At 41.3% G+C, this 24,023-nt stretch overlaps 1 protein-coding gene across 3 annotated transcripts in view; it reads right to left on the minus strand.

Annotated features, from left to right (window-relative positions):
• Positions 1-681: 681 nt before the first annotated feature.
• The window catches only part of arhgap24 (Rho GTPase activating protein 24), a 39,032-nt gene continuing 15,690 nt past the window's right edge, over positions 682-24,023 (minus strand). Inside the window, exons 3-10 of one of the 3 annotated variants that reach the window (XM_033989995.2) lie at positions 22,757-22,844; positions 6,766-6,888; positions 4,514-4,721; positions 3,713-3,845; positions 3,543-3,616; positions 3,341-3,462; positions 2,141-3,269; positions 682-2,051 (exon numbers count right to left, since the gene is read on the minus strand). In XM_033989995.2, the coding sequence (XP_033845886.2) occupies positions 1,790-2,051; positions 2,141-3,269; positions 3,341-3,462; positions 3,543-3,616; positions 3,713-3,845; positions 4,514-4,721; positions 6,766-6,888; positions 22,757-22,844 (2,139 nt within the window). In that variant the 3' untranslated portion in view covers positions 682-1,789. Of the gene's footprint in view, positions 2,052-2,140; positions 3,270-3,340; positions 3,463-3,542; positions 3,617-3,712; positions 3,846-4,513; positions 4,722-6,765; positions 6,889-9,107; positions 9,290-12,778; positions 12,990-22,756; positions 22,845-24,023 lie in introns of those variants that run through there. The other 2 variants (XM_033989994.2, XM_033989993.2) reach the window with 2 other exon arrangements.

Here is a 24,023-nt window from a genome sequence, read left to right on the forward strand (position 1 = left end):
CTATAGGATTACGGCTAAATTCTTGACACAATAGTTCTCATTATTTATTTGTAGTAATCGGGCCATAATCGTACGCCATTGCCAATTCATTATATCGACACAAAAGTAGTATCCGACCACTCGTGCCAACCTTTTTGTCCCATTTTAGAATTTGTGATCCCACTTCATCTTGTAAATAAGATCCAACAATGCAATAAACACTTTATTGCACCCACACAGGGAGGCAAGCAACTGCAGGAGGTCAGCCGGAGTTACAAATATCACACGTCATTTTAAGAACAATTCAACCTTGAATCTCAATCAGGTGCGGTACTTTTACAACTCCTTCAATTGGCTTTACTTTTACTCTGTGCAGTTTTTGACATTGAGAAAATAGTACCTGTATTTGTTCTCATGCTGATCTTGAAGCTTTGGGCTCTAGCATTTTAAATAAAGTTTAAACAAATGCTACAGAAAATTATAAATAAAATAAAAAATACAGAAAGATGTGACACAACAATTTAAAGGAACTGTGTATGTAAAAACAGTATATGTATGTGACTGAAAATAAACAAAATCTTTGAACTTGGGCTTTCCTGGTTTCATTTGTGATGTATTTTTTATTATTATAATGATTAGAAGCCATAATAAAATACAGTTTTCAGATTACATTAATGACGGGGGATTATTTTACTGAAGTTGTTGCGATGTAATGTGACTTCATGTGATGTTGTGAATCCGGGAGCATCGGGGTCAAGTCTTGTTGCTTAAGATTAAAATAGTCCAGACCAACATTTAATTTAGACTTTATTTATAACAAGATATCTTTAACTCAGTCTCAAGTATTGCTTCCTTCGAGTCTACACTTTGAATGGAATCGGCAGAGACAGTTACTGCATCACTTTAGGGCACAAAAAGAAAGTTTCACTAACGTCTACTTAGACCCAAAACATTTTGAAGCATTCAGTTTGGTTTCAAGCTACGTTTCAAAATGCAGTCACATCCAAAAGTGTTTCAGAGCCGACTGTGCATTACATTTTCTTTCTAATAGATCTTTTTTTTTTTTTTTTACAATGTGGAGCTCAAATGCTGCTATTTATTTTATATATACTATACTGTGTTATAGTATTATATACATTAAATATGACATTGTTGCCATAGAGAATGAAGAAACATAATATATGTACTGTCATTTGTCATTTTTAGATTAATGGCTCATCGTGCAAGACTATTTTTACAAACTATAAAACAAGAAACAATTTTATCCACATATAATAAAACGTGCCATTCCAGTATTCTGTACAATATTTACAGTACGGGCTCTTTTGGTCATAAAGTTATTGCAACAGTACAAAGCACAGGTGCATATACTGTACACAGTACCACTTCGCTCAGTTTAAAGACACATAAGTGCAAGGAAATGTTTTTATAAAATGTTACACATATCTTAATTCACATAGACATCTCTGTTTATTTTGACACATATTTTCACTGTTTCTCAATATGTACAAAACAGGCAACACAGAGGGACACGTTTAGCACCTAAAGCTGGACCGATCTATCCCTTTGAAGTAAAATGTTAACTTTTCAGACTTGGTGCACCATCCCTTTAACTTGAAAATGACATTTTAAATAACAGTGTACTATAATCACCCCAGGCGATGTGAACATATTTAAGGTGTTTCCCTTAATTTAACAGGTTAAACACTATACATGTAACAAGAGCAAACTCCAAATCCTGTTTGGAGATGCTCAGATCAACAATAAACAACATGAATGTCTTTTAAAAGTACCATGTCCCTCAGTGTCTTTACTGGATCCAGATGGTGTTGTTGCGCTCCGTTCTCCTGTGCTCAGTGGCCGGGCTGCTGTTTGCTGTCAGGTCACTGAATGTGGAAAAGAACTGCTCCATCTCCTTCTGTAACATCTGATTCCTGCGCTCAGCATCATCCTTTGCCCTTTCTGCGTTACGCAGTTTAATCTCTACCATGGTGTACTTCTTCCTCTCCTGGTCCAGCTCCTCATGAAGGTTCACCATCTCTGTCTCCAGCTCGAGGTTACACTGCTCCAAGCTACAACGTGAAAAGGTCAGGAGGTAAACATTTGTTCCACAGACACAATAAGACATTCAAAGTTCAAAAATGTCATTGTAACATCCCACCTCTTAATCCTGGCCTCGTACTCGCTCTTCTGCTTGTGCATTTCTTGTTTGAGGCTGGCCACGAGGCTGTGCAGAGCGCTGTGACTCCCAACCCCGCTGGTTCCAGTGAATGAGTCAGCGTTCTCACTACTACTGGAGCCTCGACTGCTGCTGCCAACACCTTCCCCCTCCCTGAGGCTGCTCCGGTCCCCCTCCGCTGCTCCTGACGGGACAGGCTCTGTTTCCTGTCCTGGTGCGTCCAGCTCTTCAAAGTGGGTGGTGTAGAAGTCCTGCTCAGGGCAGGTGGTGGTGGAGGAGCGACAGGAGGTGGAGTTGTCTGGCAGAGAGATCTCACATGACGAGGTGGACCAGGTGGCGCTGTCCACACTCTGTTTGTCCTCGCAGCTGCTGCTCAGACAGGTGTTGTTAAGTTGGTTCTGCTGCAGCACATTTTGATGGTTTATCTGGACATTGTCATAGGTGGAGAGACGATTCTGATTGGACATTTGATCAATCGTGATTTTATTGTTCTCACGTAAAGTCACGCAGCCGTTTGAAACCCACTGTGCATTTCGGCAGTTCCCAGTGTCTGTGCTCAAAACGCCCATACGCACATTTCCTCCAGTGTTGTTTGCACTCGTCACTCCGCTCGTGCCCATCTTTGTACCTGAGCCTTTGAGCGTGCCGGTGCGACGTCCTGATAAAGCCCCGCCCCCGCTCAGCAGCTTGTCCAGAGTGGGGTCGGAGGAAGGGGAGGAGCTAAAGGACCCATTTGTAACAATCCCACTGCCTTTACCAAACGCAGGGTTCTTCTTCACAGTCAGAGGCGGGCTCCGGGCGACGTCGAAGCGCGCGATCACTCCATTGCGAGGACTGGCGGATCGGGGAGGGCTGCTGCTGTCTGTGACTTTGTGAGAAGGAGACTCCGGGGCTTCCCATACGCACTGACGGGACACGTGGACATTGTTGTTCTCTGCGTTCTGCGACACCAGGGCGTTGGAGGAGGTAGTTGTGGGCACTTGTTGCTGAGAAAGTTCAATATTGTTGTTGTTTACGAGCTCTAGAGCTGCGGCGCTGTCATCACCACGAGGGAAGAGGACATCATGGCGACCAATCAGAACGGCCATTAGTTGCTGAACCAGGACAGTACCTAAAGTGCAGGATGTTTAAAAGTGATTTGTCTATAAAATAAGAAGAATTTGAAGTGTCCAATCCACTGACCTTCCATTATAGCTACTGGATCTTCCACTTTGGGTCGCAGGATGTTGGGTCCAAACACTGTTGCGAGATTCTGCACGCTCATCTTATTCACTCCTGAGTATGACTGCACTTCATCTAAAAACCTGTAAAAATGCGATGTAAAAACTTCATAGAGACACACTGTCCCATAACGATGAAAAACACCGTGGGAATAAATGATCACCTGCAGATATATTTGAGGAGGTTGTAATTTACTGGAGGTAGACTGTCGACAAGTTTTCTCAGCTCCTTCATTCCCTGTATAAACCAAAGTTAGAGCAGCTCTCACGGTTTTTTACAAGGATAATTCAAAAGCGCTGGAATGTGCTGTTGTGTTTTTATTAATGTCCTCACCCCGTCCTCGTCCTTGCTGAGCACTTTGGCGCAGGACAGAAATTCGTTATAGTTGTGGAAAGGAATCACCGGCTCCGGCAGCTCTCTGAGATACAGCTTTAGAAGAGAAGCCACTGTGTGCACGTCGGTGTTACTGCGGACACAAAATATATATTATTTAGATGAGTTAATAAGACTAAATCATTAAAAGAAGAGCAGCACTGGTGAAAAGTACAGTCGTTCCTCAGTATATCACGGTTCACCTTTTGCGGTCTTGTTGTTTCGCAGATTTTTTTAGTGCCATTTTGCATGTTTTTTCACAGCGTTGATTGTGTTCTGCGTCCTGATTGGCTAATACTGTGCTTATTTTTTTAAATCTACGACGGTTTGAACTTTGAGAGTGTTTAAACAAGAGAGAAATGTGAGAAAATGTTAACGCCTGTGTGAGAAAAGTGTATAAAGTGTGTGGTGAGGGGTTTTACAGCTGCAAAACATATAGAATAATTGTAAAAAAATAAAGCTGATATTTCACGGATTTCGTCTATTGCGGGTTATTTTTAGAACGTGACCCCTGCGATAAACGAGGGGCCACTGTATTGTGATAGTCAGAGAAGTATAGGTTCAAAATTATAAAATCATGTTCATGTATTTATGAATAATTACTAGGCAGAGATAATATCAGTTGTCACATATGTTTAAATTTAATAGAAACAAATCCTTTTCCCATTTTTAATCCCATTCCCAGTAATTCTCTGTATCTCTGAATGTCCAGTTCGCATTAAAATGACTGAATATCCCTGTGCCACATCCCCTGCCTCTTACCAGTCAAACGAGGGCTTTTCTCCACAGTCGAACGCCTCCTGCAGATCTTTGACCAGGTTCGCCTGTCCCGGGAGCCTGAAGAGCCCCTCCTCCTGCAGCCCCCGCTGTCGGATGAAGTCCACGCACTGCTCCACCAGCATCGGAGCCAGTTTGTTCCCAAAACGTCGCTCGTACCGCACAGTCTCCTCTAGCTTCTGACCGAAGATACCTGGAACAGACACAATGTTCTGGAATAAATTTATATTGTTTTTTATTTAAAGAAAACGAGTAACTTGGTGCTGCCTTGGTGGATATAATATAGGACACTACACTTCCATATTTACATAATTCACACACATTTACGCACTTCCATAGCTGGTTAATTTACGCACATTTGCACACATTCAGAACAAAAGGATTCACGTGATTCTGAGCCGTTAAACAAAGCGACTAACACATGTGGAGTCCCTGCAAAGTCCACATGACGAGCAACAATTACTCACCTCTAAACCGGACACAACTCACAAGCCTCTGGAAAATACGTCGAGTAATAAATTTGTGAGAGATTATACCAAAAGGAATCCACAAAAACTTCTTGTATTTTGACATATTCGAAAGAAGGAAAAACTACCCAAAAAACACAGCAGCAAACACCACTTTACGTCACACAAAACTGCAGTGAATTCACACAAAAACAGTTGCTAGAAATAGATTTAGGTCTGTCTGACATAAATCTATATACAGTATAATATAAAAAACACACAAAACTCCAAGAAAAGTAGTGCGGTAAAGAGATGAAAAGCAGGTCATCCCTCCAGACACGCTGGTCATGAGTCTGGGAATGTTTTTCTGAGTCACATGTATCGCTGTGTGCACCAGCCTCTAAACTCTGAAAAAAATACATTTGATTTGATCTGGTGCTGCAGCTTTGTCCTCGCAGTGCACGCAGATTCTGATGGTTTGTCCACAAACAGATGATGCAAATATATTTAACGTGAGATCGTCCAAAAAAAAAAGGAGAAAGCCGTTTATAATTACCATTAATAATCCAAAAGGAGAAGCCGCAGCTGCACATTTCTCACAACTGCCTGGAAGAAGTCCCCGTTTAAAAGCTTCAAAACTAAAAACTTTCAACCTGACAATGCACTTTGTTAACTCCTCTGGCCCTTCAGTGTCCTGCGTTACAGTGTGAATGAGCTGGACAGTGCTTTTTCCTGACTACGGGACAAGCAGTGCCCAGCTCCAACGTCCAATAGTCCAACGTTGAGCCATCTCTCTTGTGGCATTTTTGACATTTGACTTGTCCTTTTGAAGAGCAGTCGACTGCAATAGACGTCAAACTCAGTGCTTTGAAAACAAAAGGGGCCAAACCAAGCCTCATCTATTCACTGTCTGTCTACATAGACGCGCTGTGTTGAAACTTGTCCCCTGGTTTTTGGTCAATGTGGGCTGTGAACCACCATAGACTGGGATGAGTCACACGAGCTTTTGGCGCAGACGCTGATATCTGGGCACTCATCCCAACAAAACTGCATTTGCAAAACTAAAGTCTAATAAATAATTCACACCGGTTTGATACTGAGAAAAACATAAAGGTCTAATAGTATCAAGGACTTTAATTATGACTAAATGCACGGAAAATATAGAAGTGAAGAAGCAGCAAAACGTCTTCACTCCTACAGTTTTTTGTCCAGTACTTTTGGCTTTTACTGTGGAAAATATTTCTGTCTTTACTCTCTTGTCAGGGACCATGTACAAATGCATTAATCTAACAAAAGAAGAGATGATTTGTACCAGATTTAGCCACTGCTGCTTTCCATGTGCACGTGAACACACATTAAAACACACATTTCACTACGATTACATTATAAGACAAACAGTTCATCACTGACATTAGCAGAAAAAATACAATAAATGTGCCCATGTCCAGTACAGTTTGTTTCCCACAGTCCAAACCAATGTAAAAAAATCAATTATGTGCAGGTTTTTACAAATACAAATGAACTCGACTAGACTAGGTGTGGACACGTTTGATTATCTAAAATGTACTTTTTCAAATTTCTAGTAAAATGATTCAAACCTACAGACAATTTCAGACAATTTCAGACAGTCTGGAGCTGATTCCACTGTCTGATGGTTTGAAATGAAAAGACCGAGGCAAAGTTCAAACAAAAAAGAAAAAGACCTCAAAGTACATCTGTATAAAAAGATCTAACATACAACAAAACATACAAAAACAGTTTAGTTATAAAGTAGGGTCTGTGGACACTGACCTCCACCAAAAGGCGCCCATATGACTCTGCGTATCGTCTTGACCCAGTCCTCCATGTCGTTCTGTGAGCTGGCCATGAGCAGGTACGTCTCATGGTTGGCCGTCATCCGCTCTCTTTCCCCTCCTGCGAAAACCAGAAGCAAGAAAAGATTCAACACAAAATGCATTTAAATCTTCAACTCTTCAACACACTGAACGTCTGTTATTGTCTTTAATGTCCAGGTAAAGTCGTCTCTTAGTCACATCACCGTTTGCCGTCATTGTTATGTAAAGTTTTTGTAATTCCCAAGTTTCCTTTGTCCACATTTAAAACCAATCAAGCTTTTTCATTCTGTGTCCGCTTCCATCACCGCTACGGAACGCCATTGTTTTCTCTTGGACATTTGTGAATCCGGCGCGGGGCAGGATTACACAGCATACCATAGCTGTTAGAGAATTCAAAGCCCCGTCACTTCCTGTTGATGCTAAAGATTTTTATTTGAGGCCCTGATTTCAACGCTCAGGATGTCGGTCAGTGGATGTCGGACGATAAATAAATAAGATTAAATCAGTGGGTCGCATGAAAAGCCTTATTGTTGACTTATAAATAAGACTTGAGGCTGTGGCTGTTGTTACTTCCGTCGTCGTTCGCACATAAATAAGACGAGTTTGACGCTTCACTGTGGCCTGTGTTTATTTCAGCAGCCACTTGGTCTCAGACATTTGTCCTGAGGCTGGTAAAGACTTAAAACTGTAATTGTTAAGAGCACAATCATCCAATATTTGTAGAGTCAGAAACACAAATAAACCCTGAGAAACAAACTTGGGCACTATTTTTACTGCAGAAAAGGGAATAAATCAGAATTATTTGTATTAATCCGCAAGGTAAAATGCTTTTCATTACAGATTTGCAGCCGGTCAGCAGAAGAATTTGAATAAACATGTGAAAATTTGATTAAAAAGTGAATATTTGTGCACTCTGAGTGATTATGTAGCCCTTGAATACATTTAAGGACACATTTTAGCAAACACTTTTCATCAAATAAATAGCAAAAACTGCCCATTAGCGTAAATAAAGTACAAGCAGGAGAACACCACGGCGTCCTGAGCTCAGACTGAAGAGACAGGCATGACTGCTGACACAATCGGCCTGATTTTCCACGCTCCTTATAGTCCATAGACCTTTCGAGCAGCTCTCAGTACAGACACACAGCACTGTAAGGCACAACTTATATGGGTCAGCAACATCTCTCTGCTCAACTCGGACTGTCTGTGTTCTATACGTCATTTAGATAAAAAAAACAACTCAAAAAACAACCATGTCATCATACAAACAGAATCCTGTGCTGCCAACACTACGCCGACCTGCTCACGGTGAGAAAACACAGACACAAACTCCACAAACAAGACTCTTTGTGTTACAGACTGAACCTAGAACCATTCTGCTCTGATGCTGAGTCTTAACCACTGCACCACCGTGTCTATGGAGCGCTGTCTGCACACACCTTAATGAGCATGTGGCTGTGCTCCTGTGTGTCACGGCTCTTCGTTGGGCTTTAATAAGTGTCTGGCAGCTGCAGACCAGTTATTAACTAATACTCTCCAACAGGTGGAGACAACAAAGGAGTCCAGTGTAGTGGAACTGAGCACAAATGTCTGCAGCCCTCAACACTAATATCCTGTAATTAACACAGCCAGACCATGTAAAATATTTAACTAATGCCATCAATTTTATGTTTGTTAAATTCTTTCCACAAAACACTAATGGTTAATACAAATGTGTGCAGTGGGTCTGTAACAATAGCCCAACGTTTTGAAACTTCAGCTGTTGGAAAAGCAAAGGAAGCAACAGATGTTGGCTCCAAAAACAATGCAAAACCACATAGTTTAGCCTCACGTCATCTTTCTCACAGTGTTTACAGTGCAGAGAATGGCAGAACTTTCTTGTCTGCAGCAGTTCTCTTCATACAAGCAGGGGCAAGTTGAGATTCAATATTGTGTCTAATGATAGTCTTCTGAGAAGTCCTCACATCATAAATACCTCCAACAGAACAGGAAGCTGCAGTAAGTGACAAGACATATCACTGCCAGATATGTGTTCATTCATAAAAAATGAAACGCAATATGCAGCGGAAACAGCTATGCATACTTTTACTATTTCATCAAAGCAGTAAATTTAAAAGAGGCGTGTTTTCGATACAGTGCTAATGGTGTGAATGAGGGATCAGCTAATCCCTCAGCAAGTCACAGCTGTTACAACAAAAGTGCTAGTGGTCCTACAGCAGGCGTTTATGGACAGACAGATCCACATAAAGCTCTCAACACGTCCATAACATTTAAAGTGAATGTGGAAGTGTCTGTTACCTGCACGTGAAGGTAGTAAATCAGTGAATCCATACTGTGGCAAAGTCTGATAAACCACTTCCATTCCTCCTCCGGTCCAGGCCAGCGCCAGTGATAATCCCCTAAAAGAGCAGCACTACAAGAGGGTCCTGGGTTAATGTGAGGACGTCGGGCGGGTGCGCTTCTGTCCCTCCCAGGGTCTGACCTGGCCCACTACAGACTGAGGCAGAGCAGCTGAGAGGGAGAGAGGGTGTGAAAGAGAAAGGAGGAGGTTTGGAGAGGGGGCAGGGAGCACACACATACCTCTCCATAGCACTGTACTGGGAACAATAGGCCAATCTCTGAAGTGAAGGGGATTGATTTTAAAAAGGCCACAGGCAAAGGCACCGGGGCACGACCTTAAAAGCAAACGCGGAGTCTTCCATTGACACTGCGGTGCAATGTTAACTAGTCCAACAAAAAGGATATAATGATGTAATGCAAGACTCACACAGACCTTCACATGTCTGCAGAGTCCGGGCACAAATAAAAGCACAAAAACTTCAATAAATCTGCTGTATTACTATGATCAAAGTATTAGCTAAACAATTTAAACTCTAGGCTTTGATTGCTCTACATTTTTCTCTTCAAAATCAATCAAAAAGATCCAAATGTGCCATGCCAAGCGACTAAAAAGTGCTGCAAAATGTCCACTTGTCTCCTGTTACCCAGACATACACAGGTGCACTTTCTCGGGTACTATCTGACGAGTACCTCTCAGGAGTGTCCTATTTCTCTCAACCCTCAGCGAGATATTGATAACTCCCCCTCCTGCAGGTGTCACGGTGGTCTTTAGCTGTCTACGCTCATAATCTGAAATCAGTCTCCCAAAAAAAAAACACGCTATCCCCATATGATCCTCGGGAAACTCGGGAACACTGCCCCCATAGAGTAATCCCAGATATCCATTACCATCTAACGCTGAGTGAGCAACACAGTCAATGGGACGGGGAAGGTCAAAGGGGGCACGGGTTGTTTGGCTGCACTGTTCTTCTGTGGGGAAGTGGGGAACCGTGGCACCGAAAAGGATTCGCGAGCGGTTATGTTCTTTTGTGCCGTGAATAGGCGGTAATAGCATGTCCCGCTGATTATCTGGGTTTGTAGGTTAAAGTTTTAATGAGTTGTGACGAAAACTACTGTGCGGGGACGGGGTCAGTGAGTTCATGCAGGAAGTCAGTTGTGTCTGTATATAGGAGCCAAAGGTCCTGATTTTACGCCGGCTAAATAAAGAGTCCACGTCCAAGGCAGCTGTACCGGTGGAATCTAAACTCGTACAGGACACGGTCACATTTATTTGTCTTAATGTTATACTAAAAGTGAGCCAAAGTTCTGTATCTATCTATAACTCGTCGTGTTACTTGCAGCTTTTTCCGTAAAGTCTCACACTACGCTGCTGAAGTCTGATCGCTGCTGCGGCTTAAACAGACACACAGATAAATTACTGAACAAAATAACTTTAAGGCAGTTACATAAACAGATTTTAGTGTGACAGATGCTCGATGCCACGCTGTGTCAAGCAGCTATGGCAAAGCAGCAGTAAATGTTTGAGCTCTGCATTCCACAGACCTGGATGGTGCAGGACAAAATCTCTTCATTTATTCTTCCAGTTTGGTGTTATAGGTGACATTTTGAGGACTTTTCATAATGGAAATGATAGAATATTTTGGTAACACTTTAGATTTAACAGCATAACGAACAAATAGTTGATGAAAAAATGACTTTATTGAGGGTTAGGGGATTATTTTAAGTAGTTACTGAGCCTGAATCCATTTAAAAAAAACTGTTCATTATAAATTAAGTATCGGTTCATGTTTTATTAAAGCTGTTATTAGTAAGTGTTGGCTTAAATTGTCAATTGCTATGGTAACAGTCCTAATATTCCCTCATTTTGAAAGCCTTGGATACACTTTTGGAGCTACACGTGGACACAGAAAGATGCACAGAAGATTTACAAGAAGTTTACAACCAAAAGAAGAACCAGGATGTATCGCTGCAGAGAAATACTGTGATATAAAGCTATTTTATGCAACTGACACAACAACAATAAAGCAAGACAATGAAGCGATACATATCTATAAATTTTACACTCCTGCAAAGAAACTATACACACCATAAATACTGAGCTCCCAAACATATTGATCCAGCTTTCGTTTACTGAATGTGTGAAGTGAAAAGGATATAATCATCACGCTGACAGGCCCAGAGCTCCGAGCTGAGGCATTTGGCTTTTGACAGTCTGAAGTGTAAGTAATAGAGAACATACTCGTGTAATTATACTGCCAGGAATAGATGCAGACAGACAAACACGCTGGCGTTCACACAGAGGCTTTAATCCAGACCACAGAAGAAGAGGAGTCACCGAGCGCACACAGAAAACTACCTGGTTTGCCCTAATGGTCTGTAATATGAGCTTTCAGCGCTGTGCTCCTGAGGCTGCCGCACACACCTGCACATCCACAGAGGGAGGCTGCTGTCTGACTCACTGTCTGCTCTTTGAACTGGATTACAAGAACAAATGCTCGCTTTGGCGGCTAATGAAGTACTACATCATTTTCCCCTGGCAAATGGCCGACCATTTTATAATTTTACAAGACAAAAGTGAACCATTCATTTCTGCAGTGACACAACTGTTAAATAAACTGACGTCCTCCTGTTTATTTCTGAAAATGAAACACTGTGTTAAACACTAACATGTCTGTTCTCTAAGTGTATGTGGGAAACACAGAGACAGCAGAAAATATAATTAAATGTTTTAATTAATCCAATGGCTGAGGAGAGATTGGTTTTGGCAGATACATGCTGTGATTCTGCCATCGCTGCAGTCCTGTCTGCCATCTCCGCCTCTCACTGGTGTTTATTCCTACAAAATCAGGAAAGATTCTGTGTCCACCTGACAGTCCTGCAGTGCAGGGAAGACAGTTTATGTTACAGACACAGACAAGTGCACAATCTGTGGAATCCCAAGGAAAAATAACCACAATTGTTAAAAAATATAATCAAATATGAAAGAAAGCTTTCACCTGTGCCAACCTCTCAGCTTCAGCTTGTTTCAGCTTCAGCATAAACAGACTTATGTTACCTGATATAAAACAAATCACAACATGGCAACACCTGAAGGGAAACACCTGAAGGGAAACACAAAGCACCTCCTGTGGAGGGTTTATGACCAGCCGGGAGCAAAGCAGTTTAGAAGTTCTGTTATCATCCTCAGTAAAGCACCAGTGAAATCTGAGCCTGATATTCAACACCTCTGTGCAAAACTACACCACACAGACCTAAGGGTGCCCCACTACTTTTATTATGTGGAATATAGAGTAAGTAACTATTTAAACATGCACTGTTACTGATTATGTGCTGTTACTGATTCTCAGCCTTTTAGATGTATGTTTGTGTAACTACTGAGCCAAACTCACTGATCACACATCAGAATATTCTTTATTACAGCTTTAAATGTCCATCTACTGTACTGGCACAATTATAGAGAATAAGACGGAAAACTACAACTGTGAGCTCGAGGTTCTGACGCACAGACGTGACAGATGGGGAACATATGGAAAAAACAACAAGTGAGTGAATCATCTTTGCTCAAGTTCAAGTTGCTTTGAGTCAAAATAAAACAAGTCTCTACATCGGTGTGAACCAAAGCCACAGACCTGGGTTGGAATTGAGATCCATGGGACACAGCGGAGGTCCTGCCCCCCTCTGAGCGTCTCACAGTGGGAAAAATAAAAGAAGCCACGCTGTAGCTGCTGACCGCCGCTGACCGCCGGCCCCCCTTACCCTCCTCTTCATCTGTTCTGCACCTCTGTAAGTCCAAACGCCACAGCAGCTTCGCCCGCTCCTCTGAACTTGCCCCCGATCGCCGACACTCCGTCCCTCCTTCTTCTTTTCCACTATGCAGTCGCTCTCCACCCTGGTAACTTCATTTTAGGTCACTACGTCTATAGTCTAGCTGTTGTCAAGACCGGGGCATATTTCTTACCAAGTGTAGAGCTCAGAAAGCAAGATGGTGTGTGAGCTGGTCCCTGAAGGAAGTGAGAGGAGGTGGGGAGGGCCGTCGTAAATCAGGCAGCACTCCCCAAAGTGGAGACCTGTAAATCTAGCAAAGGCAGAGTGGGCATGGGGCCAAATGACTCATCCACACTGCTCTATAAATACAGCGCTGCAGGGTCGGCGAGGGCTGCTACCGGCCGACAGCAGGCTGTTGCATTTGGGCTTGCTACCTTCCCCACTGTGCAGAGCGTCGTGGACAGTTTTCTTGCGGCATCGTCCCTAAAATGACTCTATAAAAAGTCCCAATAGTCTCATTTTAGTCCTGGTATGGATAGGGTTTAATTTGCATGTTTCGCCACGGCTTTCTCCATGGTCTGCTTGTAAAATTTCAACGTTCTACTAGTTTAGATCAGCTTTACTTCGGCTTTCCTTCTACTACCAAGCTCCATTTTCAGTACAAAGCAACAAAGGTGTTATTTAATCTTGGTTTAGTCCCAAAAATGGGCGTAAAAGTCTGGGTAAATTCGTTATAGGGTCCTTGCATACTGATCTGTCCAACCTGAACCATGACAGGAGGGGACGTGGGGGAATAGGAAGGAGCAGATGGGGGAGATTGGTATGTGACATGTCAAATACCAATTCCTTCAATAAGGTTGTTATGTAAGCATGGAAACTTCCTGTTCAGTCCCTCCGCAGTCTGCTTCTGTGCGTTTAGAGACCCTTAAAACGTCGTGCGGTGCATTTCAGCTGCAGATTAAACACCAGTTCGTCAAATTGTTGTTCTGTGACAGCGTTAGATATAATCAAACCCACTCGGTTAAATAAAAAACAGCTCTCTCGTGACTTTATATCTGCAAATGCTAAACGTACGCTCCAGCTCGACCTCCCTGTTTGCTGCTATAGCAACTGTCCAGTCAACAAGTCATGATTCAGCCAATAACATATTTTACTGAAGCGAACACATAGCACAGGGTTTTATATTTAGAGCTACTTCAGTTTTGGGGAGGCATAATCTCAAGCGTACTAAGATAACTAACTGCGAGGAGTCAAAATAAAGCACAAGTCTGATTTACATTTTTCAGTTTGAAGAACTCCCACACAGCAGAAACGCTTCGGGTCCAATGGTCCTCTCCAAAAGTGAGAACTGGAATGTAAACTTTAGTCTGACTGCGGATCATCCAACGACTCTCGCTTTCTTAATGTACAGAAACGTTAAGATTGAACTGGATAATTAAACTTATATTGTTACGAATTACAGCTATAAAACGGTTAAAAGCCTTATACTTCTTTATACTTTACTCAAATATCATAACGCTGTAAATAAACACTCCCTCCGAGACCACACAAGCGCACAACTACACACTCTCTGCAGTAATTCTGTAACTGTTTTGCTTTAAGTTCGTCTTTCATTATGTCATAACTGAGTGAGAAGAGCTCAAAGTGCTCAAAGTGCGGAGTGGAGCACAAAGAAAAACATTCCTGTTTTGGTTTCAAAGTCAAATATTCTCTGGAGTGAGCAAAGGAACAGCAAACCTCAAACACAAACATCCTCCTCACCGGACACTTCACGACAGAAGACAATGGAACGCGCCGAGTGTAACCAGGGATTTAGTTTAAACGTGATGTATTTATATTTGCAACATAAAAGCTGCTTCGCAAACTACAATTTGCAAAGTATAATGACATATTTTTATATAAGAACAATACAGGTTTATGGTTCATTTGCTGCTTTAATTATGTCATTTAAAAGCAAACCAATCCACTCCAGTCAATCCAGCAAAACTGAAAAATCAATGTCATCTCATAAATCTATAAGTGAAACATGCAGTTACTCATTTGCACATTTATGGTACTTTTATGATGTACTTGTGTAGGTTATATACTTCTCACCCATAATTAAACCAACACATCCAAACAGGGAGTCTATAAAACACAAACGTACTGTCCCAGAACTGACGAAACACCTAAGATTTACCTCATGGAATCCAGAGAAGCCAAATACTTTCTTATTTTTTTGAGTTTTTCCTTTGCGGAGAAGGAGGGTGTGGGACTGTTCTCCATTTGCGTGTTTTCTGTTGATTAATTTTCTTGTCTGTTTCTGTTTCATTGTTGATTTTCTGACTTTCTGTTGGTTAAATCAATTCTCAATACACTGATTTTAATTGAATTTTGTGATGTGAAATGAAATGAACGTATTGAGAACAGCAACAGATTGAAATCCAAATGTTTCGTACAGTTTATTGCGTAACTATTCCTGGTACGGTCTGCTTTTATTTGAGCAGTTACAGTCCACAACAACACACTGACCTTAAAACAAAAACAAAAAACGGAAAGATTTTTGGTGCCAGGTTAGAGCAAAATTACTAGTTTCCACCTGTTGATGTTTAAGCAGAAGTAACAGTTTTTGTAGACGATTGAAAGATCTGTAAACATATTGTACATACGTCTAGTACAACACATCTCGCCCCTCAAATACAACATTTCTAGCCATACCAATTTAATCACACAGACACACACGATGACTCGGTTTCAGATACACAAATGCTCTTTCTTTCACACACTTTCACTAATCGGTGCAAACTTGCTTTTACATTCGTCATTTGTATATTCATGCTTTGCTATACGCTACAGGCCAAATCTCTAATGTAATATAGACATGTACATATATATATCCTGGCCCGGCCCATCTGTCAAATTTTAGAACCCAACGTGGCCCGTGTCTCAAAAGTTTGCCCACCCCTGCTTTATAAAATCTGTACCATTGACACTTTAGAATATCTGCACTAAACTGGACCGGTCTCCTAAATAAGTCAAGTTTGGACTGTTGATATGATGTTGTATATTTCTATCTCTAAGTATTTCATTTTAACTTTATGCATGCCCTTATTTGTACTTATTCAGTGTTTTTATGTTGCACTTTATCACCAAGGCGAGTTCCTAGTTTGTGCGCTGTTTTCACTGACAACTGTGATAAAAACGCTTCTGATTCTGCTTTAATTTGTAGGACCTGAACCTTCTGAACTTCACACATCGCACTACATCACTTAAACTCGAAGCTAACGCATCCATGTGCTTGATACTGTACAAACTATACCAGCTGAACCTGCACAGTTTACATAGTTTGTGTACCTTACCGCATTACATCCAAATTTCACGTGTCACTGATGCTACAGGTTTAATCAAGTGCTGATGTGCTCACAGTGCGGGTGGAAGTATGAGTGATGGCACACGTGGCCCCTCTGAAAACCCCCTCCATAGATCGTGACACTGACATGTCAGCGGGACAGATTAATACGCTCCCTCAATTACTTCAGCAGGGCTCCCTTAATGATAAACACTCATGTCCTGGGACCATATTGGGAGTTGACTGTACAGCGCTCAAGTACAAGTGCACTAATTAGCCGCCTGCAAAAAATACCCCCCGCGAACACTAGCTTCATTTAACTCCCCTATCCATCATTCAGTCGTCACGGGAGGATCCAGAGGGTTGACATTCCAGCTTGGACCCCCACCTGACTCCTCATTACAGATCTAAGCACGTGCCGCTGTAAAATTACTTGTCAGTCCTCAGCGTCAAAGGTTTTTCCGTGTATAATACAATACACAGTCCTCACATTAAAGAGGAGAGTTGTGCTTGTTATATACTGTTACATCACTTGATCTAAAATGTCTGAATAACACAAACGCGCCCGGTGACGTCCTGTTCAAACCTGCAGAACTGAGAAACAGAAGGAAACGGGTTGTCATGTGCACGTTTGACCTGCACTTTTGATTATTTTACACATCTGTGGGCTGAGATGTGGGTAAATAAGTCAAAAACGCAAAATCAGGACAATGCACGATTACTCAAACGTGCATGAATCAATCGAAAATATAAAACTGATAAAGCTAATGACAAGAGAAGCTCATATTTTTTGCCTTAAGAGAGTGATTTCCTTGTCAGATTGCTTTTGATTTGACTGAAATTGCTCGTGTGACGTTTATATTGGACAAGACAAGTCAATTCTAGGGATCACAAAGGTCAGATCATTATGTCATGCCAAGTTGTGAAGTGTTTTACTCAAGTGATAATAAAAATGTGCAGGTTAATAAGCTCAAATGTTGTCAATTGTAACTGTTCAATGCTCCACAAGGGGGCAGTGCCTTCTATTGATACCTTTATAGTTGTCTAAATGTATAGATCAATAAACTGTGTCATGTTTAATGTAATAATATGAGTATGTGCATATATTTGGCTTGTTGATGGTTTGCTGGTTGGTTATTTATACAAGATAAGACCTCATGATTACATTGCACGTGCAGGATCCTATTTTTAATACATGTATTAGTGAGATAGTTTCACATCACTCTGGAAATGATGCCTTAGGAAATAGTTTCCAATATCAACTCTCACCACCAGGGGTCAGTAAGAGATCAGTATTTACAGGATTCCTTAACACTGTAGTTTTTCTGCATTTTCTCTCATAAAAACCTGAACAGAATCTTAAAATGCAATGGTATTTCTTTATTTTTACAAGCAAGAAAACAACCCAAAGTGTCTTTCTGAATAAAAAAAATGACAGTGACCCACGAAATGAGGCTGAAATATTCCCCTAAAGCAGAGGTCTGTAACCTTTAACAGCAAAAGAGCAAAAAGATTGGGTCATTTCAAACCAGATGGAAGTCACAAAGAGTTTTTTTTATATAAGTAATGAGACAAATTGGTTAATCAGTTAATTTAAAAGAAGTAAGTCAACTGCAGCTATTAATACGTCATAAAGAATAAGTAACATTTTATATTTACGTGGACTTTGTTGGAGTTATTTGAAGTTTTTCCACCAAATTATATGAAATTTTCTGCATTCTGGTTCATTTTATGTGCATTTACTCTAGAAAATGATTATTATTCTTTCAGATTTTATGCATGGGATTTGCTCAGACGAACAGTAAAAAAATATAAATAAAACATTAGAATTTCTCGTTGGTATTCTGCAAACACTGTCAAATACAAACCTCATACATAAAGTATATGCAAAAAATGTTCCCAAACTTTATTTTTTGTCTCAATCAAAGTGTGAGCCGCACTGTAAGACCGAGTGTCTGCTGACCTCTGCCCTAAACCCCGTGATCCTGGAAGTAACACCGATGTTTACAAGAAATGCAGGAAGAAACAAAAAGTAGAATCTCAGCATCTCTGATTAGTTCCTGTGCTTGTTTTTGAACAATAAGGAAGAACTAATTAGCCGAGGGTGATCAGACATCAATATTTACCCGGGACAATCTCTGTTTTGAGCCTTGTGTCCCACGTCCCAGTAGATTTATCCAAAACGACAGAGCTAACCTGCTAGACGCCACGTTCCAAACAGGAAGTGATCATGGGTGCACTTCCAGCTCCATCGACTCTGGCTGCAATTCACGTTACATTAGAAAACTGCTGCTGTCAGACTCGCCGTTTTGGTCTTTAGATGTTCGTATTAACCCGCTCTACATGATCCTAGCATTTTCATTTCGCTATTGTGTCCATAACGCAAAATTTAAACATTTATAAGCAACAAATCAGCCGCCTTCATTCCCTGAGGTTGCTCTCGCCATCGTTAGCAACAGGTTTGATTGACAGCGTTGCTAAGCGCCTGCTCCCTGCCAAACTAGCGGCGCAGGCTCCAAATTCGCCGCTATAACCGCTCGCCCCGGTGCGTTTCATTTGACCGTAGCCGAACGCGAGGGCGACGTCACACTCGCTCAGTCTGTGGTCCTAAGAAACATCCCAGGTGTCCGCTAACAGTAAGGAAAGGGATATATTTTCATTCGTTTAGCTAAAATACAAACCACAAGGCAAAAAAAAAAAAAAAGTCCCTGAGTTTAAACACTGACTGACCCACAAGAGAGTCTAGAACGGACAACAGTTTTATTTATAGCGACCGTCCCAACCCAGGTGCGCCCCAGTTTTTACGTTTTGAAAATCTGGTCACCCTAAATTAGCCACTGAAGCTACATTCACAATAATATTTATAGACAAGAACATGCTGCATATAAAAAACCATGCTATTCATTCCATACGGCAGCGTCTTCCCCACGGCGCTCTTCCCCGATCCCCTCAGCTGTCATTCCAGACGACTCAAAGGTAGTTCTGACATACTTTTTCATACACTTTCCATTCGATATACTTTCCATTCTTTTCGCTATTAGCTCTGCGTGTTTATAGTCCGATAAACCAAAGGGAATTCAACCTCAGGGACAAGTCTAAGAAAGCGTTTGCTCTAATCATAACAATGGCCCAACCTTAATATTTCTGTTTCAGTCAGACAAAAAAAAAAAGGAAAAAAAAGCATGATTCTAGTCTAAACAAGTACAATGAACATGCTTTTCTCACACGACCACTCCTCTACAGTCAGACAAAAGTAGTTTAAACATGAAAACATACGAGGAATATCCATATAAATTAAAAAAAAGAAAAGGTTTCAACTTAAAATGTAGTTTGAAGGTTTTATTTTTGGAGCAGCTGCAAAAATCTGCCTTCTTTGTACATGCAGTTTATTTATCAGTGCCCTAGACGTACAAAAAACATCCCGTGAGCTGGATTTACTGCAGCAACGACAACTACGCAACTACTGCACGACACAAAAACATGTGTCTGTTAAATTTGGAGGATATATAGTGGTAAATATATCCACAAACAGCCTCCTTCTGCCTGTCAGAGTCTCTCAAACTGCAGCGTTTTGTTATCGTTTTACTGTTCGTTGCCATATGTCGTATTTTATTCACATTTGTTTCAGTTTGTTATCGTTTATGCTGCACGTTGGACAGCTTAAGTTGTATTTTAACTGTGTATATAAATAAAATTGCAGTGAATTGAGTAAACAGACATAGTAGGTTGATAACTTTATTGGAAACAGAAGAGCAGGCACGCCCAAACTGCGGCCCGGGGGCAAAATGCGGCCCGCAGATCAGTTTTTCTCGGCCCTAAAGCTCCAGGTGAATTGACCCATGTTACGTTAAACAGCACTTTTTACTGTACATTTCTGAAAATCTACTTTAACAAGCTCATATCAGATATTTAACGTGTCAAATTGAGGATGTAAGCGTGAATAAAGGTCTAGCGGTTCAGTCTAACGTGTAATAATAACGCAGATTTGAAGTATTCACTGTATTCTTGACCAGTTTTGTCTGTGTTTTTATATGTGGACCTTAATACGCTAAAGAAATGGCTGTATGTTTACACAATTCTCATAAAAGTACAACAATTTATGCTCTAAAAAATGCCACTTTGCTTATATTTTTACATAAACAAAAGGTAAATGCATGAACTACACTTCAGTTTGTAGATTTTAACAGATAATTTGTGTATGACGCTTTGATTTCAACAGACTTTGTGAACACGGCAAACTTTAGATGCCCTCGTTTGAACCCTGAGCAGTTCCCTCTAAAGAGTTACTCACCCACATACTCATCATCTCCGAGAGAACGTACAAGACACTGGAGGGATTTTTCACTGCAACTTCCTGTCCGTGTTTGTGCCAGCGACTGTCACAGTGTTCGGGCCTTATTTAGAGCAATGGAACATATGTGCTGGCTTTTCCCCTTTTTCGACACTCTCTCTGCTTCTCTAAGGACTCTTTATTTGTAGCATGTTCTTGTTTTCCACCAGTCTAAAAGCTCGGGTGTAAGGGCATAAGGAAGAACGTTTTTTTTTTTCTTTTTTTAAGGAGGTAGTCATTCAACCAACAGGGGCCTATTTGTGTTTGCAGTTATGGCAGTTGAACATAACCAAATATAACACGGAACATAACACACGCACAACTTTTGAATGAGAAAACTGAACCTGTTCTCCGTGTGTCCGTAGATCCTAAAGAAAGCTCTTCTATTTGGGCCAAGTCATGTGGTTTACCGGAGGATATGACAAAACACAAATCCCATGAGACTTTACATATTGGGTCCAGAAGAACAAGACATAAACCAGATTTAGACAATAAAATGTACATTTATTGCCCCCATTCCTTCTCTGAACAGGAATGTGGGGCTTAGACATCATCTCTCTCCTATTTATAACTCCATCCTTAGACCAATAAAGAAAAACAAAGAAAACGACAGTGGTAGCCCGTATGCTAATGTGTGACATCACCCATTAAGGGCCTGAATGATTATGTTAAGCAGGACAAAGGCACAGTTCAGGCTAAGTGCAGCTCATTAGACCAAACGTACAAACTGAAACTGTAAACAACAAATGTGTTAGTTTCAGTGTAGTTTGCTCCTCCCTCCAGACAAATATAAGACCAATAAATATAAGCGTGCAGCAGTAATCTGACCAGAACTGAAGAAGCGGCTTGGACGAGCAGCCAAACGTCTTCACTCCTACAACTACAAAGATTTTTCCTTTACGATGAATCAGACCTGGACGACTGAGGGATTACACAGACAAATAAACATATGTTCTGTTCTATATAGTTTATTTATTTGTTTTTTGAGCATATATTTCCTACGCATTTACAATAAAAAACAGTGCAAAATGATAACTACACTCTTTAACTGTTTAATGTAACATCATCTCATGAACAAATATATGACGCAGGGTCATTCTCCAAAGTACCAATAATATTCCCTGCTCTGTGTGTTTTATGCAGATGGATCAGTCTGGGCCTCACACCCTCTGTCGCGTTTCAAGGCCAAACTTGATCGTCCAATCAGATTTGGGTTTTTTTTAGTGACATGTTAAACGGAGGAGATCAATAAAATCAAATGTATCTCACATCAGATTAACAGAGTTTAGAGCTTCGTTCATTGATGCTGCAGAAATCTGCAATGTTTTTAGTCCTCTGTGATTTTTGTTTCTCCTTAATTGTTTTCCAATATGGAGGGACCATGCATGTCCCTCATTGGCTAATCCATCTGTCAATCACACCCAAATGAAGACTGGGAGATTCACCAGTGACCAGACTCACATCTGTGTGAAGTGTTGATGAAGTGTGTGATCTGGATCTCAACACATAATATGTCATTTGTCATTTTGATGTTGTGGCAGAATGTCCTCTGTCTGTGCACATCTGTAAAACACACCACGTGTCACACAGAGCCCGTGTCACACTGAGCCCGTGTCACACTGAGCCCGTGTCACACTGAGCCCGTGTCACACTGAGCCCGTGTCACACTGAGCCCATGTCACACTGAACATGTGTCACACAGAGCCCGTGTCACACAGAGCCCGTGTCACACTGAGCCCGTGTCACACTGAGCCCGTGTCACACTGAGCCCGTGTCACACTGAACATGTGTCACACAGAGCCCGTGTCACACAGAGCCCGTGTCACACTGAGCCCGTGTCACACAGAGCCCGTGTCGCACTGAGCCCGTGTCGCACTGAACATGTGTCACACTGAACATGTGTCACACTGAACATGTGTCACACTGAACATGTGTCACACTGAACATGTGTCACACTGAACATGTGTCACACTGAACATGTTTCACACTGAGCCCGTGTCACACTGATTACTGATTATTATAAACCATTAATGACCACAGCACCTTTCACATACATTTCAGTGCACACTGCACATGAGTAGCACATTACACATATAATAGTAACATTTCTGTAGGTGAAATCCATTTGGCCAAACAGAACATTTCCAAATATAAGTTCTATTACACATTCTCTGCTTAACTCACCTGGAATAACCTCAAACAGGAATTTTCCTCCGTCGTCTCCGCTGATGGGATGCTCCGTTACCTTGTTTCCAGGCAAGAAAATAGCTCCCTGGAAAAAAGAGAAAAAATATGATAAACAGCCGTCATTCTGTGTGAAAAGACTCAAACCTTTTACTTACTCTCAAAATTGGGTTTGAAATTTAACTTTTACTTTACTAGTTTGGAAGTATGTGAAAAAACTAAGAAGTCCAACAGGGCGAATCAGCGGTTCTCAACTCAAATAAATGCTTTTTCGTTGTTTAAACCGTGTGATGCATTTGTGGGGGCCTCAGTTTTAAGACACGGGGGCCCGGTGAGTCTCCAGCTCGTGTTGTTAATGAAAACAGTGTGTGCAGCGGTGATTGAGTAACTATTAGGGAGCGGCGTCAGAGGGAGTCGCCCCGTCCCGCTGAGTGAGCCTCTCCTTAATAAGACGGGGGCCAGACAGACGGGAGGTCACATGACACGTGTCCACAGAGACCCCTTTAAAGACACGGATCAAACGCACGGCTCTCGGACATGTACGTTGTAGGACATAAACAAGGCTTGGAAATACGTAACTTCTCTATCTCGTAAAAACCACAGTAGTGCGAATGTTCTTTCCACAGTGACACTATTCCCGGCGGTTCTCTGTTTTCTGCAGACAAACCAAACCGCACGTGTATATTTAGCCGCACATCAGCGCACCAGACACGGGGAGGAGAGAGGGTATTTTGGGGTGTTTTCTGAGTTTTATTTTAAAGGAGTGTGAGATCATCTTTGGTATTTAAGCGCCATGACACAACTTATTCTTGAACGTAAAGAAAAGAAGTCCCTGTCTGAGCTCGTGACTCAACGTGGAAGGATAAAAACAAAAACAAAAAAGGCGTGCAAATGTGAGATTCTTTAGGACTTTTTCTTGTATTAAAGACGTAAAAAAAAGCGAAGCCACACAAATCACCGCTGCATAAACTCTCGTAAAAGTTGTTATTAATCACGGCTCACTGACTTTTTAAGAGTCTCGTAGGTTTTAAAGTCTGTAAAATCCAGATATAACGACTCTAAATTACAAAATTAGGTGATTGTTTTAAAAAATACAGTATATATTAACCATGATTCATCTGATAAATCAATAATGTTATAATATTTTACTGTCCGTGTAAAGTCTGTGGCCCAAACATTTAGACTAGAGACTTTTTTTTCACTTTTCGGAGATGCACCTGCACATACCATTCAAAGTTTCGTTGAGCAACATGCAGCTGTTCATTAA

The sequence above is a fragment of the Periophthalmus magnuspinnatus genome, chromosome 23, assembly GCF_009829125.3.
Source record: "Periophthalmus magnuspinnatus isolate fPerMag1 chromosome 23, fPerMag1.2.pri, whole genome shotgun sequence".
Taxonomy (NCBI): domain Eukaryota; kingdom Metazoa; phylum Chordata; class Actinopteri; order Gobiiformes; family Gobiidae; genus Periophthalmus; species Periophthalmus magnuspinnatus.